The sequence below is a fragment of the Bufo gargarizans genome, chromosome 2 (genome assembly GCF_014858855.1).
Source record: "Bufo gargarizans isolate SCDJY-AF-19 chromosome 2, ASM1485885v1, whole genome shotgun sequence".
Taxonomy (NCBI): Eukaryota; Metazoa; Chordata; class Amphibia; order Anura; family Bufonidae; genus Bufo; species Bufo gargarizans.
This window is the reverse complement of record NC_058081.1, coordinates 198500212-198522805: the sequence shown is the minus strand read 5'-3', so window position 1 is coordinate 198522805 and position 22594 is coordinate 198500212. Positions and strand designations below refer to the sequence as shown.

Here is a 22594-nt window from a genome sequence, read left to right as displayed (position 1 = left end):
CAGTACAGCGGTGGGTAACGAGAGATTTAGAGGGATTTAAATTTGAGGCCTAGTATTTAGGCGCTGGGTGACAGGTATGGGTTTAGTGACAGAATTAGACTTGGAAATACACAGTAGCGGGTGTGTGTGAAGTTATTCTGAATGACCCTATGTGCACCTTCAATATTATATACCCTTTTAGGGATAGATTTCAAATAGCTCTGATATAGCAGGAAACCACTAAATTATGAAATTGCTAAATTGGGAATTGTACTTCAACCCAGAACAAAAAATGTGCTTTGACGGACACTAAATATCTTGCCCAGCAACAACAGTACAGCGGTGGGTAACGAGAGATTTAGAGGGATTTAAATTTGAGGCCTAGTATTTAGGCGCTGGGTCACCGGTATGGATTTAGTGACAGAATTAGACTTGGAAATGCACAGAAGCGTGTGTGTGAAGTTATTCTGAATGACCCTATGTGCACCTTCAATATTATATACCCTTTTAGGGATAGATTTCAAATAGCTCTGATATAGCAGAAACCACTAAATTATGAAATTGCTAAATTGGGAATTGTACTTCAACCCAGAACAAAAAATGTGCTTTGACGGACACTAAATATCTTGCCCAGCAACAACAGTACAGCGGTGGGTAACGAGAGATTTAGAGGGATTTAAATTTGAGGCCTAGTATTTAGGCGCTGGGTCACCGGTATGGATTTAGTGACAGAATTAGACTTGGAAATGCACAGAAGCGTGTGTGTGAAGTTATTCTGAATGACCCTATGTGCACCTTCAATATTATATACCCTTTTAGGGATAGATTTCAAATAGCTCTGATATAGCAGAAACCACTAAATTATGAAATTGCTAAATTGGGAATTGTACTTCAACCCAGAACAAAAAATGTGCTTTGACGGACACTAAATATCTTGCCCAGCAACAACAGTACAGCTGGTGGGTAACGAGAGATTTAGAGGGATTTAAATTTGAGGCCTAGTATTTAGGCGCTGGGTCACCGGTATGGATTTAGTGACAGAATTAGACTTGGAAATGCACAGAAGCGTGTGTGTGAAGTTATTCTGAATGACCCTATGTGCACCTTCAATATTATATACCCTTTTAGGGATAGATTTCAAATAGCTCTGATATAGCAGAAACCACTAAATTATGAAATTGCTAAATTGGGAATTGTACTTCAACCCAGAACAAAAAATGTGCTTTGACGGACACTAAATATCTTGCCCAGCAACAACAGTACAGCGGTGGGTAACGAGAGATTTAGAGGGATTTAAATTTGAGGCCTAGTATTTAGGCGCTGGGTCACCGGTATGGATTTAGTGACAGAATTAGACTTGGAAATGCACAGAAGCGTGTGTGTGAAGTTATTCTGAATGACCCTATGTGCACCTTCAATATTATATACCCTTTTAGGGATAGATTTCAAATAGCTCTGATATAGCAGAAACCACTAAATTATGAAATTGCTAAATTGGGAATTGTACTTCAACCCAGAACAAAAAATGTGCTTTGACGGACACTAAATATCTTGCCCAGCAACAACAGTACAGTGGTGGGTAACGAGAGATTTAGAGGGATTTAAATTTGAGGCCTAGTATTTAGGCGCTGGGTCACCGGTATGGATTTAGTGACAGAATTAGACTTGGAAATGCACAGAAGCGTGTGTGTGAAGTTATTCTGAATGACCCTATGTGCACCTTCAATATTATATACCCTTTTAGGGATAGATTTCAAATAGCTCTGATATAGCAGAAACCACTAAATTATGAAATTGCTAAATTGGGAATTGTACTTCAACCCAGAACAAAAAATGTGCTTTGACGGACACTAAATATCTTGCCCAGCAACAACAGTACAGCGGTGGGTAACGAGAGATTTAGAGGGATTTAAATTTGAGGCCTAGTATTTAGGCGCTGGGTGACAGGTATGGGTTTAGTGACAGAATTAGACTTGGAAATACACAGTAGCGGGTGTGTGTGAAGTTATTCTGAATGACCCAATGTGCACCTTCAATATTATATACCCTTTTTGGGATAGATTTCAAATAGCTCTGATATAGCAGGAACCACTAAATTATGAAATTGCTAAATTGGGAATTGTATTTCAACCCAGAACAAGAAATGTGCTTGAACGGACACTAAATAACTCGCCCAGCTACAGCACTAGGGACAGATTTAGCTGGATATAAATTTGAGGCCTAGTATTTAGGCGCTGGGTGACCGGTATGGATTTAGTGACAGAATTAGACTGGGATATGGCCAAAAAATGAACAGACTATTGCTGGTTAAATGCACTTGGTGTGACAGCTTCACCCTGATGTAGGCTTTAGCCAAAAAACAACCACACCATTGAGGGTTAAATGCACTTGGTGACAGGCGCAGCTTGCCCCTGATTTTGTATATGGCCAAAAAATGAACAGACTATTGCTGGTTAAATGCACTTGGTGTGACAGCTTCACCCTGATGTAGGCTTTAGCCAAAAAACAACCACACCATTGAGGGTTAAATGCACTTGGTGACAGGCGCAGCTTGCCCCTGATTTTGTATATGGCCAAAAAATGAACAGACTATTGCTGGTTAAATGCACTTGGTGTGACAGCTTCACCCTGATGTAGGCTTTAGCCAAAAAACAACCACACCATTGAGGGTTAAATGCACTTGGTGACAGGCGCAGCTTGCCCCTGATTTTGTATATGGCCAAAAAATGAACAGACTATTGCTGGTTAAATGCACTTGGTGTGACAGCTTCACCCTGATGTAGGCTTTAGCCAAAAAACAACCACACCATTGAGGGTTAAATGCACTTGGTCGCAGCTTGTGCTGGCGCACCACAAGACACAAAATGGCCGCCGATCACCCCAGAAAAATGAGACTGACAAACGGTCTGTGCAGCCTAAAAACAGTGAGCAATTGAGGATCAGCAGCTCAATGATCCACAGCTGCAGATCGATCAGTTAATCAAGTCCTTTGGAGGAGTTAATCTGCCTAATCTCGCCCTACTGTCGCAGCCGCAACCTCTCCCTACGCTAATCAGAGCAGAGTGACGGGCGGCGCTATGTGACTCCAGCTTAAATAGAGGCTGGGTCACATGGTGCTCTGGCCAATCACAGCCATGCCAATAGTAGGCATGGCTGTGATGGCCTCTTGGGGCAAGTAGTATGACGCTTGTTGATTGGCTGCTTTGCAGCCTTTCAAAAAGCGCCAAGAAAGCGTCACAAAAGCGCGAAGAAAGCGACGAACACCGAACCCGAACCCGGACTTTTACGAAAATGTCCGGGTTCGGGTCCGTGTCACGGACACCCCAAAATTCGGTACGAACCCGAACTATACAGTTCGAGTTCGCTCATCCCTAATCATTATGTATGTATGTTTTGTATATCAACAATAAAGCTTTTTTGATTTTCATATATGCGAAAGTCACGTTCATTTTTTGGCGACATTTGTGGCTCCTTGTGGGTCGTTTTTTTTAGATGATTTCTGCCATTATCTTATTGGCCTTGGCAGCAGCTGCCTGACACTGGTTTCTACAGCTCAGTTTGCTGTTCAATAAGATTCCTAGGTCCTTTTCCATGTCAGTGTTACCCAGTGTTTTATAATTTAGTATGTATGGGTGACTTGCATTATTCCTTCCCATGTGCATAATCTTACATTTGTCAGTGTTAAACCTCACCTGCCACTTATCTGCCTAAGCCTCCAATCTATCCAGATCCCTCTGTATACTGTCCTCTTCCGTGTTAATTACTTTACACAATTTAGTGTCCTCTTCAAAAATTTATATTTTACTGTGCAAGCCTTCTACAAGATCATAAATAAATATATTGAAGAGAATAAGGCCCAATACTGACCCCTGAGGTACTCCGATAGTGACAGTGACCCAATCTGAGTATGTACCATTAATAACCACCCTCTGTTTTCTATCACTGAGCAAGTTACTTACCTTCATACAGACATTTTCTCCCAGCCTAAGACTTCTCATTTTATATACTAACCTTTTATGTCAAATGCTTTGGAGAACTCCAGATATCGACATCCATTGATTCACTGCTGTCAAGTCTAGAACTTACCTCCTCATAGAAACTGATTAAATTAGTTTGACATGACCGATCCCTCACGAAGCCATGCTGATATGACGTTATTTGCTTATTTTCATTGAGGTACTCCAAGATAGCATCTCTTAGAAAACCTTCAAACGGTTTACCCACAACAGATGTTAAACTTACCGGCCTATAGTTTCTGGGCTCTGCTTTTGGACCCCTTTTCAATATTGGCACCACATTTGTTATGCGCCAATCCTGTGGAACACTCCCTGTCAGTATAGAGTCCTTAAATATCAGAAATAATGGTCTGGCTATGACATTACTTAGTTCTCCTAGGATACGGGGTGTATGCCATCTGGTCCTGGCGATTTGTCTATCTTAATCTTTTTAAGACGCCGCTGTACTTCTTCCTGGGTCAGACAGGGCACTTTTAATGGGAAATTAATTTTTACATTCTGCATTTCCTCTGACTGTTTATTTTCTTCAGTGAATACAGCGGAGAAAAAAATATTTTATGGCTTTGCTTTTTCCTCATCGCACAGTTAAAAAATACTGGAAAACCCCTTAAACTAAGGCAGTTTTCAAAGGCCCTAGTAACTAACATCTAAACATGGTGCATATCTTCTGAGCAGTTAGCTCCCCATGTGAGCTAAGCCTTGTAATCCACTCACAGCTATATTCCTAAATTGCAGGCAAATTCTGATTTTGTGATTTTCTTTAGTTGAAATGCAGTCTTTACATGAAAAACTGCACCATAATCTGTGGTAGAATAAACTAAGGCTACTTTTAAACTAGCGTTCGGGTGTCCGCTTGTGAGCTCCGTTTCAAGGGGCTCACAAGCGGACCCGAACGCTTCCATCCAGCACTAATGCATTCTGAGTGGATGCGGATCCGCTCAGAATGCATCAGTCTGGCAGCGTTCAGCCTCCGAACCGCTCAGCAGGCGGACACTTGAACGCTGCTTGCAGTGTTCGGGTGTCCGCCTGGCCGTGCGGAGGCGTGTGGATCCGTCCAGACTTACAATGTAAGTAAATGGGGACGGATCCGTTTGAAGATGACACACTATGGCTCAATCTTCAAACGGATCCGTCCCCCATTGACTTTACATTGAAAGTCTGGACGGATCCGTCTGAGGCTATTTTCACACTTAGAAATATTTTAACAATATAATGCAGACGGATCCGTACTGAACGGAGCCACCGTCTGCATTATATGAGCGGATCCGTCTCAGACGGATCCGCTCTGAACACAAGTGTGAAAGTAGCCTAATTCAGTGCAGCAGAGAGCTGAAAACATGGCGGATTGCCGGATTTGGATGGTTTTGTTATGTTATCTTGAACCAAAACTGAGTATTCATTTTTTCGCTTAGCTTTTTGAGTAGTGAAGCCAAGTGAAAAACACGATGTTTGATATGTCCTCTTAGCATTCTAGCTCTTTTCCACATTAGTAGCAAGTATGGTAAGAATAAAGTGGCTGAAAATGCTCATGATTGCACATTATGGGAAATCTGCAAGATTGCAAAATTCTTTTTCCAAGATGGGGACAGATTGTATTTACAGCATATTATCTATAAAAACTCTTGATGGCACTTAAATATATTATTAATACTGAAGTTCATGTACTGTATTTAGATCTATCTTCCTGCATAGAGATCGCCAATCTGTTTTACAGTTATTCAACATTTTCTTCTGATATATATTTTATATTGGACTTTTAATATTTCTAGAACTTTTACAGTACTTGTTGCAATATTTCTTAATAATAATTTGAGACCAGGAGAATCTACCTTGCATTTTCTGCCATCCACAGTCTCCTCATCAAATTCTTCTCCAACAGTGAATTGGATCTCTGTGGTTCTGACTGTGGTAGATGTCTTAATATAAAACCGGTCTCCATTCTGACGGATCTCTACATGCGGCTTTGAAGCAGCAGCCACTGCTACCTTCCTGAGCATTGCGTTCACACCTATATCATCATACAACATGCATTACACATGTGAGTATTAAACTATTCTTATTCATTCACATCAGAAAACATGATCATTTCACATGATCTAGTCAACAAATTGTGAACTGTAAAACATGTTGCACTATTAATTCCAGCTTATAATGTGGTAATCTTGATCAGCACAGACTGTAAATGGTTACAATGTACCCAATTATTATTTGCTGAATCCACCTCATTGAGTTGGGTAATAATGGAACCCTCTAGCATATGCTGAAGTCAAAAAGAATATAAAAAAGTATCAAATCTATTCATCATTTCTAAAAGATGAGCAATTCAGTAACGAAGAGGATTGAGGAGATCTGGGTCAAAAGTAAGGACTGCCACTCTGAGAGCAGCAGAACTAATATATATATATACTGCATATACACTATTAGGGCTCATGCACACAAGCGTAAGGGCCCAGTGCCCATACTGTGGACTGCAAATATCAGTCCACAATGTAGGGGCAACGGCCGTGTGCCCTCTGTTTGTGGATGACTTGGATGGGTCCGCAATCCACAAGATACGGCCAAAGATAGAACTTGTTCTATCTTTTTGCGGTGCGGAGGCAAGGACCTAAAAGCCTATGGAAGCACTTTGTAGTGCTTCCATGGGCTTCCGATCTGTGCATCCGCTCTGCAAAAGATAGGTGCGGTCTTATCTTCGGTCGTATCTGGGTCTGAAATCCGAACTTAAAGGGAACCTGTCACCGGGATTTTGGGTATAGAGCTGAGGACATGGGTTGCTAGATGGCCGCTAGCACATCCGCAATACCCAGTCCCCATAGCTCTGTGTGCTTTTATTGTGTAAAAAACCCGATTTGATACATTTGCAAATTAACCTGAGATGAGTCCTGTACATGAGATGAGTCAGGGACAGGACTCATCTCAGGTTAATTTGCATATGTATCAAATCGGGTTTTTTACAAAATAAAAGCACACAGAGCTATGGGCACTGGGTATTGCGGATGTGCTAGCGGCCATCTAGCAGCCCATGTCCTCAGCTCTATACACAAAATCCCGGTGACAGGTTCCCTTTAAAGTCAATAAGTCCGCATCCGCACCATGGCACACGTCCAGTACCCGTATATTGCGGACCGTCCGTTTACTATTTGCAATACAGGCATTGAGCCCTTACGTTCGTCTGCATGAGCCCTTATAGTAAGTAAAAAGGCTATTGATGTTATAAATCTTTGAGATCTTATGTATCTCAAGCTGAAGGTATTGCCAGAGTGACAGGGCAGGAAATACACTGAGTCTGACAAGAGCTTAGTCATAGGCACAGGCGTAATTCTCTTGGGCAATACCTACATCAATCTAAGGGCTCGTTCACACGATCGTATGTCTTTTTCAGTGTTTTGCGGGCCATCTTTCTCGAATCCGTTTTTCAGTTTTTTTTTCAGTAGTGTTTCCGGTTCCGTTCCGTTTTTCCATATGGCATATACAGTATACAGTAATTACATCGAAAAAATTGGGCTGGGCATAAAATTTTCAATAGATGGTTCTGCAAAAACAGAATGGATACGGAAGACATACGGAGTACATTCCGTATGTGTTCTGTTTTTTTTTGCGGGCCCATTGACTTGATTGGAGCCACAGAACATGATTTGCGGGCAATAATAGGACACGTTCTATCTTTCAACGGAACGGAAATACGGAAACGGAATGCATACGAAGTACATTCCAGTTTTTGGGGGGAACCATTGAAATGAATGGTTCCGTATACGGAACACAAAAAACGTTTGTGTGAACGAGCCCTAAGTAGGTCTTACAAGATCCAGTCTGTCACCAGAATCATGTGTCCTTTCTGGTCAAGTCTCAGAATTCAGGGTTTAAAAATATACAGTGGTAAAATATCCAGTCTAGTATATCTACAATTCTCTTTGCATCCTAGATCAGATATCTTTAGTTGAATGGTCATTTCAGTTATTCCAGTCACTACTGACATTATCTTGTGTGTATTGTATGTATTATTATATGTCTTGCGTTTTATTAAATTATAGCCAAATTTGCCAATAATAAAACATTAAATAAAAAAATATTTTCAGAAAAACCCAATACTTTCATTATTTGAGAAATGATACTTGGTAAGGTCAATAATGGAAATTCACCTTCTGTATTTTAGTATAGTTCTATTATGCCAGGTTCGCCATCGTATTATCATGTATTATTACAACCAATCAGTATTCATTCACTATTTGTAAAATTAGTTTTCTATGGATTTTGTAATCTACCTGTGGAGAGTATCTAATTGTCAGATAATGTGGAATCAACTTTCCTCCTTCACAAATGTATCTATAGGATATTATATGGTGTATGTTCCATATATTCAATTAGTTGGCTTTTTCTGCAAAGTAATTAAAGGCATAACTATCTTAGTAGATGTACCAGTCTTGTGCAAGATGATAAACTCAGCCCTGCTACATTTGTGCATAGAGAAATAATAAAGATAAAAAAATTAAAGGGAGGTCATGCATATTTAAATAATACTAATAATGAAATTGGTTCAGTGTTGGCTGAAATTCCTTATAAATCAGCGCTATATAAGATGTAATGACTGTATAAAAGAAAGAATGAAAAAATGATTTCTTCATTTGGTTTGCAGTATGATACTTTCATTTATTTATGAAAAAGTAATGGAAATATATAAAATCTTATATAATGTAAAATTCTGGCATAAATGCAGGTCAGTTGTATAATTATTTGCCAGTCTTACCGAGAGCTTTCAGAAGTTCATCAAAATTCTCACTGCTTTTCATTTTCCAAATTCCTGCAAAATCCGGCATCATGTATGTGCTAGTTCCACACCTGCGTTGACAGCAAGAAGGGTAGAAATAAAGGAACTCAGGAAGATTCACCCTAAGCGGGCGTTCTGATTCCTGCCAGACGTCTAAATGAGTCCTGTCTTATTCTCTCATGTGTGTCATCGTGATGGAGGAGAGAGTGGGTGCCCCTCCTTCTGCCCTCTTCACTGCCCCCCTTCTGAAATGTCAGATTTTCATTAGGAATATAAACACCTTACAAGGACATTTCCACATTATAGAAATAATGTATAGGCTTTTGTCTCTGCTGCGGCTTCTTTGCTATGGTCTAATAGATAAACAGCCAGAGTGGTTTTATTGTGTTCTTCCATTTATATAAAGGAACCTAGATTTTCTTTGTGTAGAAATACTTTTTTCTTTTACTAACACTTTGGGTAGTTGACCCACACTTGTTCACTATGTAAAGTCTGTCTTTTGCTTTAATAAGTGGAGAAAGTAACATAATATTTTTGATTCGGATGCTTTTAAGTTAATTTTAATTAATTTGCTGCATAATTAGTGCATTGTCATAAACTCTATAAATATCTATAATGCTGTAGGTTTACCTGCAGTCCTATATAAAGCTATAGATAATGTCTCCATCATGATTTGAGTTTAATCATGATACAGAGATAAATGTCTAGCAGAGACCAGCTATACTTTTGTATGTGCATGCCCCCAGCATCTGCATGAAATGTGAATTCTAGTGTTGCGTAATCTTTGTCAACTTTAAACACAAAAAGATTCTCTAACTTGTCTAAGTGGGCAGTTGTACAGGAGCACAATGGTTAAGTCTTTTAATTATCACACTTTAAACTATTGGTTTTCTCATCCTCCCTTAGGCAGTGGAACAGTTAATGCTTGTCACAGCTGCAGATTGGGCTTGATAGACTGTCCCAGCTGGTATATGGGTGTGAGACATTTGGGACATAGATGTAGACATTAAGGTGTCATAAATCCAAGTCCCTTCTGGCTATAATGACATACACTCCTATAAATCTGCATAATATGACACTCCCATTATTATTTCTATGTGCGGTTTTTCACTAAATTCAGAGGTGCCTGCTGAGAGTGGCGTCAACAATGGGTTAAGGGGTCATTTTCATGTAAGACAAAAACTGGCTTAAAGGGGGAATGTCTATTGTGACTTCTTTAACTCTTTGTGCCTTCTAACTTATGGTGAGGGAGCCACAATCACCAGCTGTGATATAATAAATTACACATTTGTAAAATGCAAAGGTTGCACTCAAGGAGTTTATCGTGGCTTTTTTTATTTTTATAATAAAAGGTTACACAACATAAGTGGAGTGTTATGTCTCTTACAGCTCTTACAGTTACAGCTCTTGCTTCTAGTTACATACAATACTGTATGTCCATAAACTTTTCCCTATACTATACAACTTTCTCTTATTAATATAAATTGTACTTTTCCTTATAAAACACAGACACCTTACAAAATCCAGGTAAAAATCTTTATGGTTTGAAGCTGTCTGTACAGATTAGTATGGCCTGCAGCTTGTTGCCCTCTCACCCTCAACCCCTGTACAATGTTTTGTAGAAGAGCAGGAAGACATGTCACCTAATTGCGGCTTGTCTCTCACTTTGCAATTGTGGTAAGAGAAACCTTGTGGGGTCTACTTATTATGAGTCTATAGCAGCCACATGTGGCCCTATGGTATTTATGCCCTTCTTCCTCAATTTAGCCAGAGCCCACTTTTAACAATTAACGTGGGTGGTGTGGGTAGGGTGGGAACAGCATGAGCAGATCACATATTGGCCCAGTGACAGAGTGGTGAGGTGGCAGCAGCATGAGGAGACCAAAGAGTGGTCCGGTGACAGAGTGGTGAGGTGGCAGCAGCATAAGGAGACCACAGAGTAGCCCAGTGACATAGTGGTGAGGTGGCAGCAGCATGAAGAGACCACAGAGAGGCCCAGTGACATAGTGGTGAGGTGGAAGCAGCATGAGAAGAACACAGTGGTACAGTGACAGACTGCCCTGCACATGTGGTATGCTGGAGGAGCACCGTGAATTGTCCCTGCAGTGGAGGCTGAGGACATGCTGGTGTGGCAGGGTAGGAAACACATTTACCCAGTGGGCCATAAATGACATATATTGTCCTTATAGTTACAGCTCCACACATCGGCGCTGCACTTTGGCAGACACCGATAGGCCGACAGGCACCGACAGGCTCAAGGACTGGCCCACCTTCTGTTATACATGTGTGAAGGGCTGGTACTGCCTTTTTAGCAAAAAAATGACGGCTTGGGACTCTCCACCTCGGCTCAGCACAAGCCATTAGTTCTTTGAAAGGTGCAGAGTCCAACACTTGGAAAGGGAGAGACTGCAGCACCAGCAACTTGGCCAGGAGCACATTCAACTTCTGCGCCGTTGGATGCCTGCACGCATACTGTTGTCTTTTGGCAATCGCTTCGGTTATCGATTTCTAACGGAATGACTGACGAGAAGTAGGAGCAGCAGGAGCATCAGGAGCATCAGGAGCATCAGGACCAACAGATGATGGGAATGACAGACAGTTCCCTTCGGCTGAGGTGGTGAAGCCTTGACTGCATGAAATTGGGTGCGTACCACTGGATGTTGTAGCGTTTGCTACGGCAGGCTGGACCACCACATTGGAGCCACTGTTCTCCCAGTCCACTTTATGGTGATGCTGCATGTGTTGACGCAGGGCCGTGGTGCCAACATTGGCACCCTGACCACGCTTCATCTTCTGCCAACAAATTCGGCAAATGGCCATGTTCACATTCTCCGGCGGCCTAACAAAAAATTGCCACACTGCCGAGTATGGCATTTTCCCCCCAACACTCCACACTGACTGCCTGCTATCGCTGCCTCCGTGAACCTCTGCACCGCTACTTGCCGGGCAGGTAGGCTCCTGCGAAGTGGGTGGTCTACCCCAGTCACGTTTGGCACCCAACCTCCCACTGCTGGCACCCTGCTGACATGGCCACGCTACCACCCTGCTGGCTCAGCCGCTGCCTCACTCGCAAGCTGCCACCCTCTTCCCCTGATGATGATGAAGCCACTTCTTCACCCGGCTCCCAAGTGCGGCTAGATCATCATCATCCGCTACTGTATGCATGTCACTGATGTTCCCCTCAACGGTCTCAGGGCCAGGAGCCTGACCGCTCGCAACACCTGCTTCCACGCGACTCTCATCATCACTATTTGCCCGCCTACCGGAGAAAGAAGCAGATGTCTCCTCCAGATCTTGGCTGGACAGTAGCTGCTGACTGTCCTCTAGTAGCTCGTCCTCGCTGAAAAGTGGAGCTGAGCCTAGGCATATAATACTTCTCGCGCTGAGGGAACAGAAAATGACAGAGGCAGGTTGAGGACAGTTTTGTGCACAGGGCCTGCTCCCGGGCCATGCCAAGTGTCATGTCAGAGGAACCCACCGACTCACCGCAGAACGACTAATAGGACGTACATACATTTCCTTTTAATGCACCACGTAAATGGCTGTAGTACAAAGTAACTTCACCGCAGAACAGCAATTAAGTCATATATTTTTTCCAATTAATAAACCCCCCCGCCCAAAAAATATAACAATCACAATTCACTGCAGAATGACTAATATATTGGATGTATGTTTATTTCCTTTCAATACACCCCGTAAATGGCTGTAGTACAATGTAACTTCACCACAGAACGGCAAGTAAGATGTATTATTTTTTCTAATAATACACCCCAAAAAAAGAAATATAACAATCACAATTCACCGCAGAACGGCTAATCGGACATACATATCTTTCCTATTAGTACATCTCGTAAATGGCTGTAGTACAATGTAACTTCACTGCTGGACAGCAGTTATGACATATTTTTTCCTTTTTTTTTTTTTTTCCTTTTTTTTTTTCCTCTAATACACCCCCCAAAAATATAAAAAATAAAAATCAACTGCAGAACGGCTACTAGGATGGGGGTAAATTTCCTATTAATACACTGCGTAAATAACTGTAGTACAATGTAACTTCACCACAGAACGGCAATTAAGACGTATTCTTTTTACTATTAATAATAGGATGGATGTATCTTTCCTATTAATACTCCCCATAATTGGCTCTATCACACAGAACTTGCACACCAATAACAAGCAAGGTTTGCTGGAATTACTGATGTATCATATAGTGCAAATAACCTAAAAGCAGCAGTTTAATTACAATTTGGATCCCCAATTAGTGCAGCAAGGTGTAATAGAATCGCTCCTATTACCCAGGCTGTACACTCTCCTATTGCACCCTATTCTCCTTTTATAGTGTACATGATGCCTCCCTATCATTTCCCTACACTGAACTTGTAAATTGATTTTTCAGCACAATAAAGTATTTCCTAGCACTGTCCCTAACGCATGCTGATATCTCTCCCTGCAAGTACAGTAGAAAATGGCTGAGGCTATTTATAGGGCTGTGACATCACAGGCGCTGGCTGGCTGCTTATTGGTTGCATGCATGAAATTGTGGGTGATCCCTCCTTCCCAAAGTTCTTCGCTCCATGTCCTAACATGTGCAGCAGCCATTTTAGGAAAAAATGCAATTAGTTACCATGAAGCGCGAGGAAATTCGGCTTCGGTGCGAATTTTTTTCTTTCTGAAATTCGGATCAAATTCCACTTCGTCAACTTTGATTCGCTCATCTCTATTCAAAACTACAAAAATAATTTCTCCCGTTGGAAATCATGGAATCAATGATACAAAAATTCAAAACATTCTGCTTACCTCTACAAGCAATGAGCATCCTAGGACTAATGACACTCTGCATTCAAATAATACCCTGGGCTCAGTTCCAACTATTTCCAACAGGCTTGTTCTCCAGAAATCCAGACGAAGTCATCAAATTACAGAGAGCTGAGGGCAGTGAAAGACCAATCCCTTCTACAAGGGTCCCACGTGGAAGACTAGTAGGCTCCCGTTTCTGGTCAGATTAAAACATAACGTTTATTTTATTTGTTAAGAATAATATGAAACGGGAGAAAAAAGAAAACTTTAAAATTCCAGGTGTAGTAGGACTCTATGGGCAGAGATAAGGGTTACTTCACCCATATGTTCTGCCTCCATAACATATGTCCATGTATCTTCTACTTAGTATTTTAGCGACACACTTTTTTCGCCTTGATGGAATTTGATGTAAGGAGGTCACCTATTCAGTCGTTTTTAATCATTGGTTTTCAATTTATATCTGTCTTTCGCACGACTCTCCACCACTGTGGTCAAGGTTTAGAGGAGTCTGCAGTTACTCCTCTCCGTGTCGCTGGTCCTACCTAACCTAATCTAAAATCTTAAGGCTAGAGCTCCCCCAACATGTTTCACCACTACACGTGGCTTCTTCAGGGGAATGGAGCTACTATCAACAAGAATGCTTTCCAAAATTGCTCTTTTAACCTCTATGGGTGGAACATTGGGTATGCTGCGGCCAACCGCTGCTAGGCATCTTGATTGACAGTCTGGTGGCCCAATCAGAGACTTCATTATTGTGCTTTCGTCATGTTTTCGCGTCTTGCGTTAATTATTGCGTATTGCGCATGCGCAAAAACTTTAATTTTATACTCAGAGGTATAGCGCTACCGAGCATGCGCCTATACTTAGATGTTTCAGCTCGTATTCATGTTTCCGTCATATTTTCGCATCCTGCATTCATTCTTGCACACTACGCATGCGCAAGAACTTTAGTTCTATAATCGGGAGTGTGACTGTACTGGGCATGCGCCTATACTTAGACATCCCAGCTCGTGTCCATGCTTGTCTCCTCATCAGGATTTCATCTTACATTCAGTCTTGCACATTGCTCCTGAGCAGGAACTTTAATTTTATAGTCAAAAGTAGCAGGACGGGGCATGCGCCTATACTTAAGCATTTCAGTTACTGTTAATATTTTCATCATATTTTCGCATCTTGCATTCATTCTTGCGTACTACGACACTGAGCATGCGTCTATACTTGTCCGTTTCCTTCGCATCGTTCCTTGGTATATATATGATGCGTTTATACTAATATATTCAGAGTTATGCATATGCGAAGACAACTGGAGATGCTGAGCATATGTCTATACTCATTTATTTTCGCATCGCTCCTTTACTATACATATGATGCGCATGCACAAAAAACGGACCTTTAAATCCAGAACCCATCAGTATAGTGCATATATCTGTAATTAGATTTTGGCATCCTATATTTGCCAAGGGGTAGGTGCACATGCCAGGACTCAAAGGTTCCTATCCGAAGACATTCCTTGATGCTCTGAAATTTACTTTACATCACATGTTTTGATTTTATTTTATTGTATATAGATATATTGATCCTAATATTTTCTCTATCTTTTCCTATATGTGTACTTAGGATCCAATATATATGATGTCTAGTAGGTGATGGGCCACTGAAACTTTTTCTTCCAGGTAAGTTATATTTATTCTTTTTTTCTTTTTCATAATTATAATATTAGTTTATTTCTTAGGGGGTACTTCCCAGTATTATAAAAAGGCAGTGAAGGAAAAACCTTCATTGAGGCCTTGTGGACTCATTGTACCTAGTCTATGAATCCAGCGAGCCTCACTCTGTAACAATTTTTTATCTAGGCTCCCCCCTCTTGGTCCTAGGGATATTTTCTCTATGGCCTCTTTCACACTTGCGTTGTCCGGATCCGGTGTGTACTCCACTTGCCGGAATTACACGCCGGATCCGGAAAAACGCGAGTGAACTGAAAGCATTTGAAGACGGATCCGTATTCAAAATGCGTTCAGTTTTACTATGGCAGCCAGAACGCTATTAAAGTCCTGGTTGCCATAGTGGGAGCAGTATACTTACAGTCCGTGCTGCTCCCGGGGCGCTTCAGAATGACGTCAGAGCGCCCCATGCGCATGGATGACGTGCCATGCGATCACGTGATCCATGCGCTTGGGGCGCCCTGACGTCATTCTGGAGCGCCCCGGGAGCCGCACAGATGGTAAGTATGTTGCTCCCCCGCTCCCCGCTCCACTTTACCATGGCTTCCAGGACTTTAGCGTCCCGGCAGCCATGGTAACCATTCAGAAAAAGCTAAACGTCGGATCCGGCAATGCGCCGAAACGACGTTTATTGCCTGTCAATAGGATTAATGCCTGTCAATAGGCATTAATTCCGGATCCGGCCTTGCGGCAAGTGTTCAGGATTTTTGGCCGGAGCAAAAAGCGCAGCATGATGCAGTATTTTCTCCGGCCAAAAAACGTTCCGGTCCTGAACTGAAGACATCCTGATGCATCCTGAACGGATTTCTCTCCATTCAGAATGAATTAGGATAAAACTGATCAGGATTCTTCCGGCATAGAGCCCCGACGACGGAACTCTATGCCGGAAGAAAAGAACGCAGGACGGAGCTCTTGTTATTATGAAAATATCTTATATGTCTGGCAATTGCTGTATCTTTTTCTGTTTTCAATAGTGCTAATATGCCCTGAGATACGACGTCTCAACTCTTGTACTGTTTTGCCCACATATAATTTAGGGCATGGGCAAGACAGTGACAGGCCTCACGGCTGCTAGGGGAGAGATATGGCAGGAGTTTCCATTTCTTCACTGTCAATCAGCAGGTCAGAGGCCTCACCAGGTGGAACAATCAGTCTGGGATAAGAGCCCAGTCCAGACTGTTAGGGGGAGGAAGAGTCTGTGTGCAGCAGAGGCCTAGGAAGGCTCTCTACAAGTGGGCTCAGCCTAGCTGCCTGAGGGGCCACGGGGCTAGGTGTTAGCCTGAACTTTGGGGGACTCAGCGAGGTCTTTGAATCAACGGTCGCTAAGCCAGAGTCAGGAGGACTTCTGGGCCACAATCCCCCAAAAGGTACTGGACAGCCTGGAAGTGCTGGATTGTTAGGCTGGGAAAAGCGGCATGTTCTTCCCGTGTGTGAACGGGGCTTTCAGTGAGGGAGTCCTCATGTTTAGTTAGAGCCAAGATGGGCAGGTGTTTTATTTGTATTGTTTGTTTTGGTTTTGCTGAGGTGCCAAATAAAAGCAATGTTTGGCCCCTAACCCTGTGGTCATTGTGAGAATGACCCCCGAATAAGAGGCGATCCCTTACATATGGTAGAGGATGCGAGCAATAACAAAAGCAGGTTACTAGGGGCAACGACCTGACGGAAAATTGTAGGTGCTGCTGAATGTTGCCAAGGAATTGCTGTGTTGCTGTGAAGTGATTTAAAGGAAGCCTGCTTGTTCGCTGGAGCAGGTGCTGCTGGAAAACTGCTGGTTAATATGGACTTTTTTTCTGAGGTGCAAGCTGTGCAGGGATGTAAAGGGCACAGTAAAATAAACTGACCTGTCAAAATGGCTGCCAAATGGTGGAGCGTGTGGGAAAAGTCCTGTGAGATGATGATCGGGGAGATCCTGCTGGGGGTTATACTAGACTCCCGCCAACAAGTGTCTCAGGTCCTGCCTGAAATTCTGGACTTTGTGACAAGAGGGCCAGAGACAACAACTAAGGTGTCACTTACCTTTATAACAGACTATGGCCGTGAGCAATGGGCAGTGGTGTATCTTGGTTTTGTGCTGCCCTAGGCGAGACTAAACTCGGGCACCCCCCTAATATAAATTTGACCCACCCCTTCCTGTCAAGGCCAAACCCCTTTCTCTCTAAACCCCACCCCTTCCTATGTGCCATCCACAGATCCCCCTCCTCTAAACAGTGCTATCCACAGATCCCCCTCCCCTAAACAGTGCCATCCACAGATCCCCCTCCCCTAAACAGTACAATCCACAGAGCCCCCTCCCCTAAACAGTGCCATCCACAGATCCCCCTCATCTAAATAGTGCCATCAACAGATCCCCCTCCCCTAAACAGTGCCATCCACAGATCTCCCCCCTAAACAGTGCCATCCACAGATCTCCCCCCTAAATAGTGCCATCCACAGATCCCCCTTCCCTAAATAGTGCCATCCAAAGATCCCCCTTCCCTAAATAGTGACATCCAAAGATCCCCCTTCCCTAAATAGTGACATCCACAGATCCCCCTTCCCTAAATAGTGCCATCAACAGATCCCGCTCCCCTAAACAGTGCCATCCACGGATCCCCCTCCCCTAAACAGTGCCATCCACGGATCCCCCTCCCCTAAACAGTGCCACCCACAGATCCCCCTTCCCTAAATAGTGCCATCCACAGATCCTCCTCCCCTAAACAGTGCCATCTACAGATCCCCCTCCCCTAAATAGTGCCATCAACAGATCCCCCTCCCCTAAACAGTGCCATCCACAGATCCCCCTCCCTTAAACAGTGCCATCCACAGATCCCCCTCCCCTAAATTGTGCCACCCACAGATCCCCCTCCCCGACGCTCACAGGAATACATTTATAAACTTTAACTTTAATCATTGCTCATCTCTTTACTGGATACCTTACTCTGTCTTAGCTCCGGTAACAGCGGGAGGCGCTCACTCACTGACGTCACGCGCCTGCTCCTCCCACTAGGCGGCGCAGGCGCGTGACGTCAGTGAGTAAGCGCCGCCCGCACTGCCTGCTGTTACCGGAGCTAAGACAGAGTAAGGTATCCAGTAAAGAGATCAGCAATGATTAAAGTTAAAGTTACTGATTAGTGTATATATTCTAACCCCCAGGCAAGCATCCCTGTCACCATGGGAACGCCTGGGGGTTAAAATATACCATCGGATTTGAGTTTTCACAATCTCACTGAGATCGTGAAAACTCATATCCGATGGTATATTCTAACCCCCAGGCAAGCGTCCCCGTCACCATGGGAACGCCTGAGGGTTAGAATATACCATTGGATCTTCTGAGTATACCGGCGGCATATAAGACGGATGGCACAAGGGGCAAACAAGGCATTTTGCCACCCCATTGGCAAGTGCCGCCCTAGGCAAATGCCTTGTTTGCCTCGTGATAGATACGCCACTGGTTGGCACATACTGTCAGGAACCAGGGAGAGACTCAGAGATTGCTAGGAAGTAACTATCTCTTCCTCACTAGCTTCTACAGTCATGGCCAAAAGTTTTGAGAATGACACAAATATTAATTTTCACAAAGTTTGCTGCTAAACTTCTTTTAGATCTTTGTTTTAAGTTGTTTCTGTGATGTAGTGAAATATAATTACACGCACTTCATACGTTTCAAAGGCTTTTATCGACAATGACATGACATTTATGCAAAGAGTCAGTATTTGCAGTGTTGGCCCTTCTTTTTCAGGACCTCTGCAATTCGAATGGGCATGCTCTCAATCAACTTCTGGGCCAATTCCTGACTGATAGCAACCCATTCTTTCATAATCACTTCTTGGAGTTTGTCAGAATTAGTGGGTTTTTGTTTGTCCACCCGCCTCTTGAGGATTGACCACAAGTTCTCAATGGGATTAAGATCTGGGGAGTTTCCAGGCCATGGACCCAAAATGTCAAAGTTTTGGTCCCCGAGCCACTTGGTTATTACTTTTGCCTTATGGCACGGTGATCCATCATGCTGGAAAATGCATTGTTCCTCACCAAACTGTTGTTGGATTGTTGGAAGAAGTTGCTGTTGGAGAGTGTTTCTTTATTCATGGCTGTGTTTTGGGGCAAAATTGTGAGTGAGCCTACTCCCCTGGATGAGTGTCATGGTCTTACCTTCGTTTGACATGTGCTGGCGGCCATCTTGGTTTCTGGGTTTCTTGTAGCCTCCCACCCTGCGGCTTCTCCTTCCCACTGGGAGGAGCTGGATGCCTAGCTCATATATATAGAAGGTCTGTGGCTTCAGTTCCTTGCTTGGTCCTCCTGTGTTCAAATGCTTCTAAGACTGCTGTTGCTTCTGGTTCCTGATCCTGGCCTCGTCTGACTACCCCATTGGTTCCTGATCCTGGCTTCGTCTGACTACCCCGTTGGTTCCTGATCCTGGCTTCGTCTGACTACCCCGTTGGTTCCTGATCCTGGCTTCGTCTGACCACCCTCCTGGTTCCTGACCTCTGTCTACGCAAGACCCTGCTTCGGTTTAGCCATCCGTTTGGACTTTTGCTACGGCTTGATTTCCAATAAAGCCTTCTTATTTCCACTCATCTCTGTTGTACGTCTGGTTCATGGTTCCATGACAATGAGAAGCAACCCCACACATGAATGGTCTCAGGATGCATTACTGTTGGCATGACACAGGACTGATGGTAGTGCTCACCTTTTCTTCTCCGGACAAGCCTTTTTCCTGATGCTCCAAAAAATCGGAAAGAGGCTTCATCGGTGAATATGACTTTGCCCCAGTCCTCAGCAGTCCATTCACCATATTTTCTGCAGAAGATCAATCTGTCCCTGGTGTTTTGGAGAGAAGTGGCTTCTTTGCTGCCCTTCTTGACACCAGGTGTCACGACCCTTGGTCATGGTCGTGACTCCTTGGGTGCCGCATGCTGTTGCCCGCGGTTTTCCGTTGTCAACCGCAGCTGGGAGCACTTCGTTGTTGCCTCAGGTGCGGTTGCCGCGGACAATAGGCATGCGTGTGGTTGCCCTTGACAACGTGTTTTTGTGTGCACTCCCTTTGTCGTTTTGTGGTGCACGAGGTTATGTGTTGTTTGCACGGAGACTCCTCCCTTCACCTGCGGTTGTCCGCGGCAACGTCTGGTGATGTTTGCATGCTGTGGAAGTGTCTCGGCCCGTTGGCTGTTCTTGAGGACACGGTTGCCACGCATGCCGTTGCCGTCGGAGACAGGTGAGTGAGTTTGTGTGCTTTCCCCTTTATGTGTGTTTTCCCTTCTGTGGTGTAGGAAGGGTTAACTCCCTTCCCAGTGTGTCTGTGAGTCACTGGGTGTGTCTGACCGTGGGTGTGGCCACCTGGCCTATAAAGCCTCAGTCCCTGGCTTGGTTCAGTAGGTTGCTCTCAGCCATGCTGGCTGGAGCAGCCTCCTGTCTCCTCCATCTGCTTGGTGGAGACCATCCTTCTGTTCATAAATCTTCGTTAGTTATATTCATGTTTGGTGTTCAGAAGATGTTTGTGTGGTCTCTTTGTTGGTGCAGCATATGGTTTCCTGGGTTCCCGTGTGATGTCTGGTGTGTGCTGTGTCCTTTATGTTGCTGTGGACATCAGCACTTGTTCATGGGTTCCAGGTTTGTGTGTCTGTGGCAGGTAAGTGCAGGACTAGTCTCACTTACCTGTCATTTCCATATGTCTGTTGATGTTCCCCCTGTGTTGCTTGGCCGTTGAGACTCCTGCTCCTCCGTGCCTAGGAGGAGTAGGGCGTCTGACTCTGTCCCCTAGTTCAGGGCCGACTTGAGGGCTCGTAGGGACTTTTAGGTTCCGGCGTATGAGCCCTCCTACCACCAAGGTCGGCTCATACTGACAGAAGACAGGGTCAGCGTTAGGGACGCAATAGGAGGTGACCTGCTCCCTAACTCTGTGGTCCCGGCCAAGGGGTAACCCTATCATCTCCTGGCACCGCATGGCTGGGGGTTTCCCCCACCGCCAGCCGTGACAGTAAAACACGTTGTCAAGGGCAACCACACGCATGCCTATTGTCCGCGGCAACCGCACCTGAGGCAACAACAAAGTGCTCCCAGCTGCGGTTGACAACGGAAAACCGCGGGCAACAGCATGCGGCACCCAAGGAGTCACGACCATGACCAAGGGTCGTGACACCAGGCCATCTTCCAAAAGTCTTTGCCTCATTTTGCGTGCAGATACGCTCACACCTGCCTGCTGCCATTCCTGAGCAAGCTCTGCACTGGTGGCACTCCGATTCCGCAGCTGAATCCTCTTTAGGAGACGATCCTGGCGCTTGCTGCACTTTCTTGGACGCCCTGAAGCCTCCTTAACAAGAATTGAACCTCTTTCCTTGAAGTTCTTGATGATCCTAAAAATTGTTGATTGAGGTGCAATCTTAGTAGCCACAATATCCTTGTCTGTGAAGCCATTTTTATGCAACGCAATGATGGCTGCACGCGTTTCTTTGCAGGTCACCATGGTTAACAATGGAAGAACAATGATTTCAAGTATCACCCTCCTTTTAACAGGTCAAGTCTGCTATTTTAACCCAATCAGCCTGACATAATGATCTCCAGCCTTGTGCTCGTCAACATTTTCACCTGAGTTAACAAGACGATTACTGAAATGATCTCAGCATGTCCTTTAATGACAGCAATAAAATGCAGTGGAAAGGTTTTTTTGGGATTAAGTTAATTTTCATGGCAAAGAAGGACTATGCAATTCATCTGATCACTCTTCATAACATTCTGGAGTATATGCAAATTGCTATTATAAAAACTTAAGCAGCAACTTTTCCAATTTCCAATATTTATGTAATTCTTAAAACTTTTGGCCACGACTGTAGACCTAGACTGTTATCCTATGCTGTCTATCTGGTGTACCCATTATCCACATTACCCCATGACAGCTACACGCCCAAATTAAACACCTTCCTCAGGTGCACGTAGGCAGCAGGACCTTTAGCATAATTTTGTAGGCCAGAATACCGGTGTACGAATGGTGAGGCCAGAACAAGTAGAAGCGGTAGTAGATTAGATGGCTGACAGGGACTCCAGTTCCTTCAAATTGTCTCCCACCAGTCCCCTGCTGAAACCGCAGAGTTGGCACCTGCAGCCCATGGGCATCTGTCTTTCACCTCACCCCCTTGCAAATCAGCCAAGCAGTCTGAGCCCCAAGTCATGCAGCAGTCTCTTATGCTTTTTGATGACTCTGTTGGCGGGGTTTCTGCAACGGACTGGGTCCTACCAGGGGTCCTTTAAAGTGAAAGAAGTCCTGGCCTGTCGTGATGCCACTTGGTTTGCAGTGGGCGGTTGACAGCGTCTGGGGTATCCCTTGCCCCTTAGGAGGTTTCTAT

General features: G+C 44.0%; 1 protein-coding gene across 1 annotated transcript in view; it reads right to left on the bottom strand.

The window, feature by feature from the left end:
• Positions 1-8812, bottom strand: part of CRABP1 (cellular retinoic acid binding protein 1) — a 30598-nt gene extending 21786 nt beyond the window's left edge. The window contains exons 1-2 of the mRNA XM_044283382.1: positions 8740-8812; positions 5825-6003 (exon numbers count right to left, since the gene is read on the bottom strand). Coding sequence (XP_044139317.1) covers positions 5825-6003; positions 8740-8812 — 252 coding nt within the window. The remainder of the gene's footprint in view (positions 1-5824; positions 6004-8739) is intronic.
• Positions 8813-22594: the final 13782 nt, after the last annotated feature.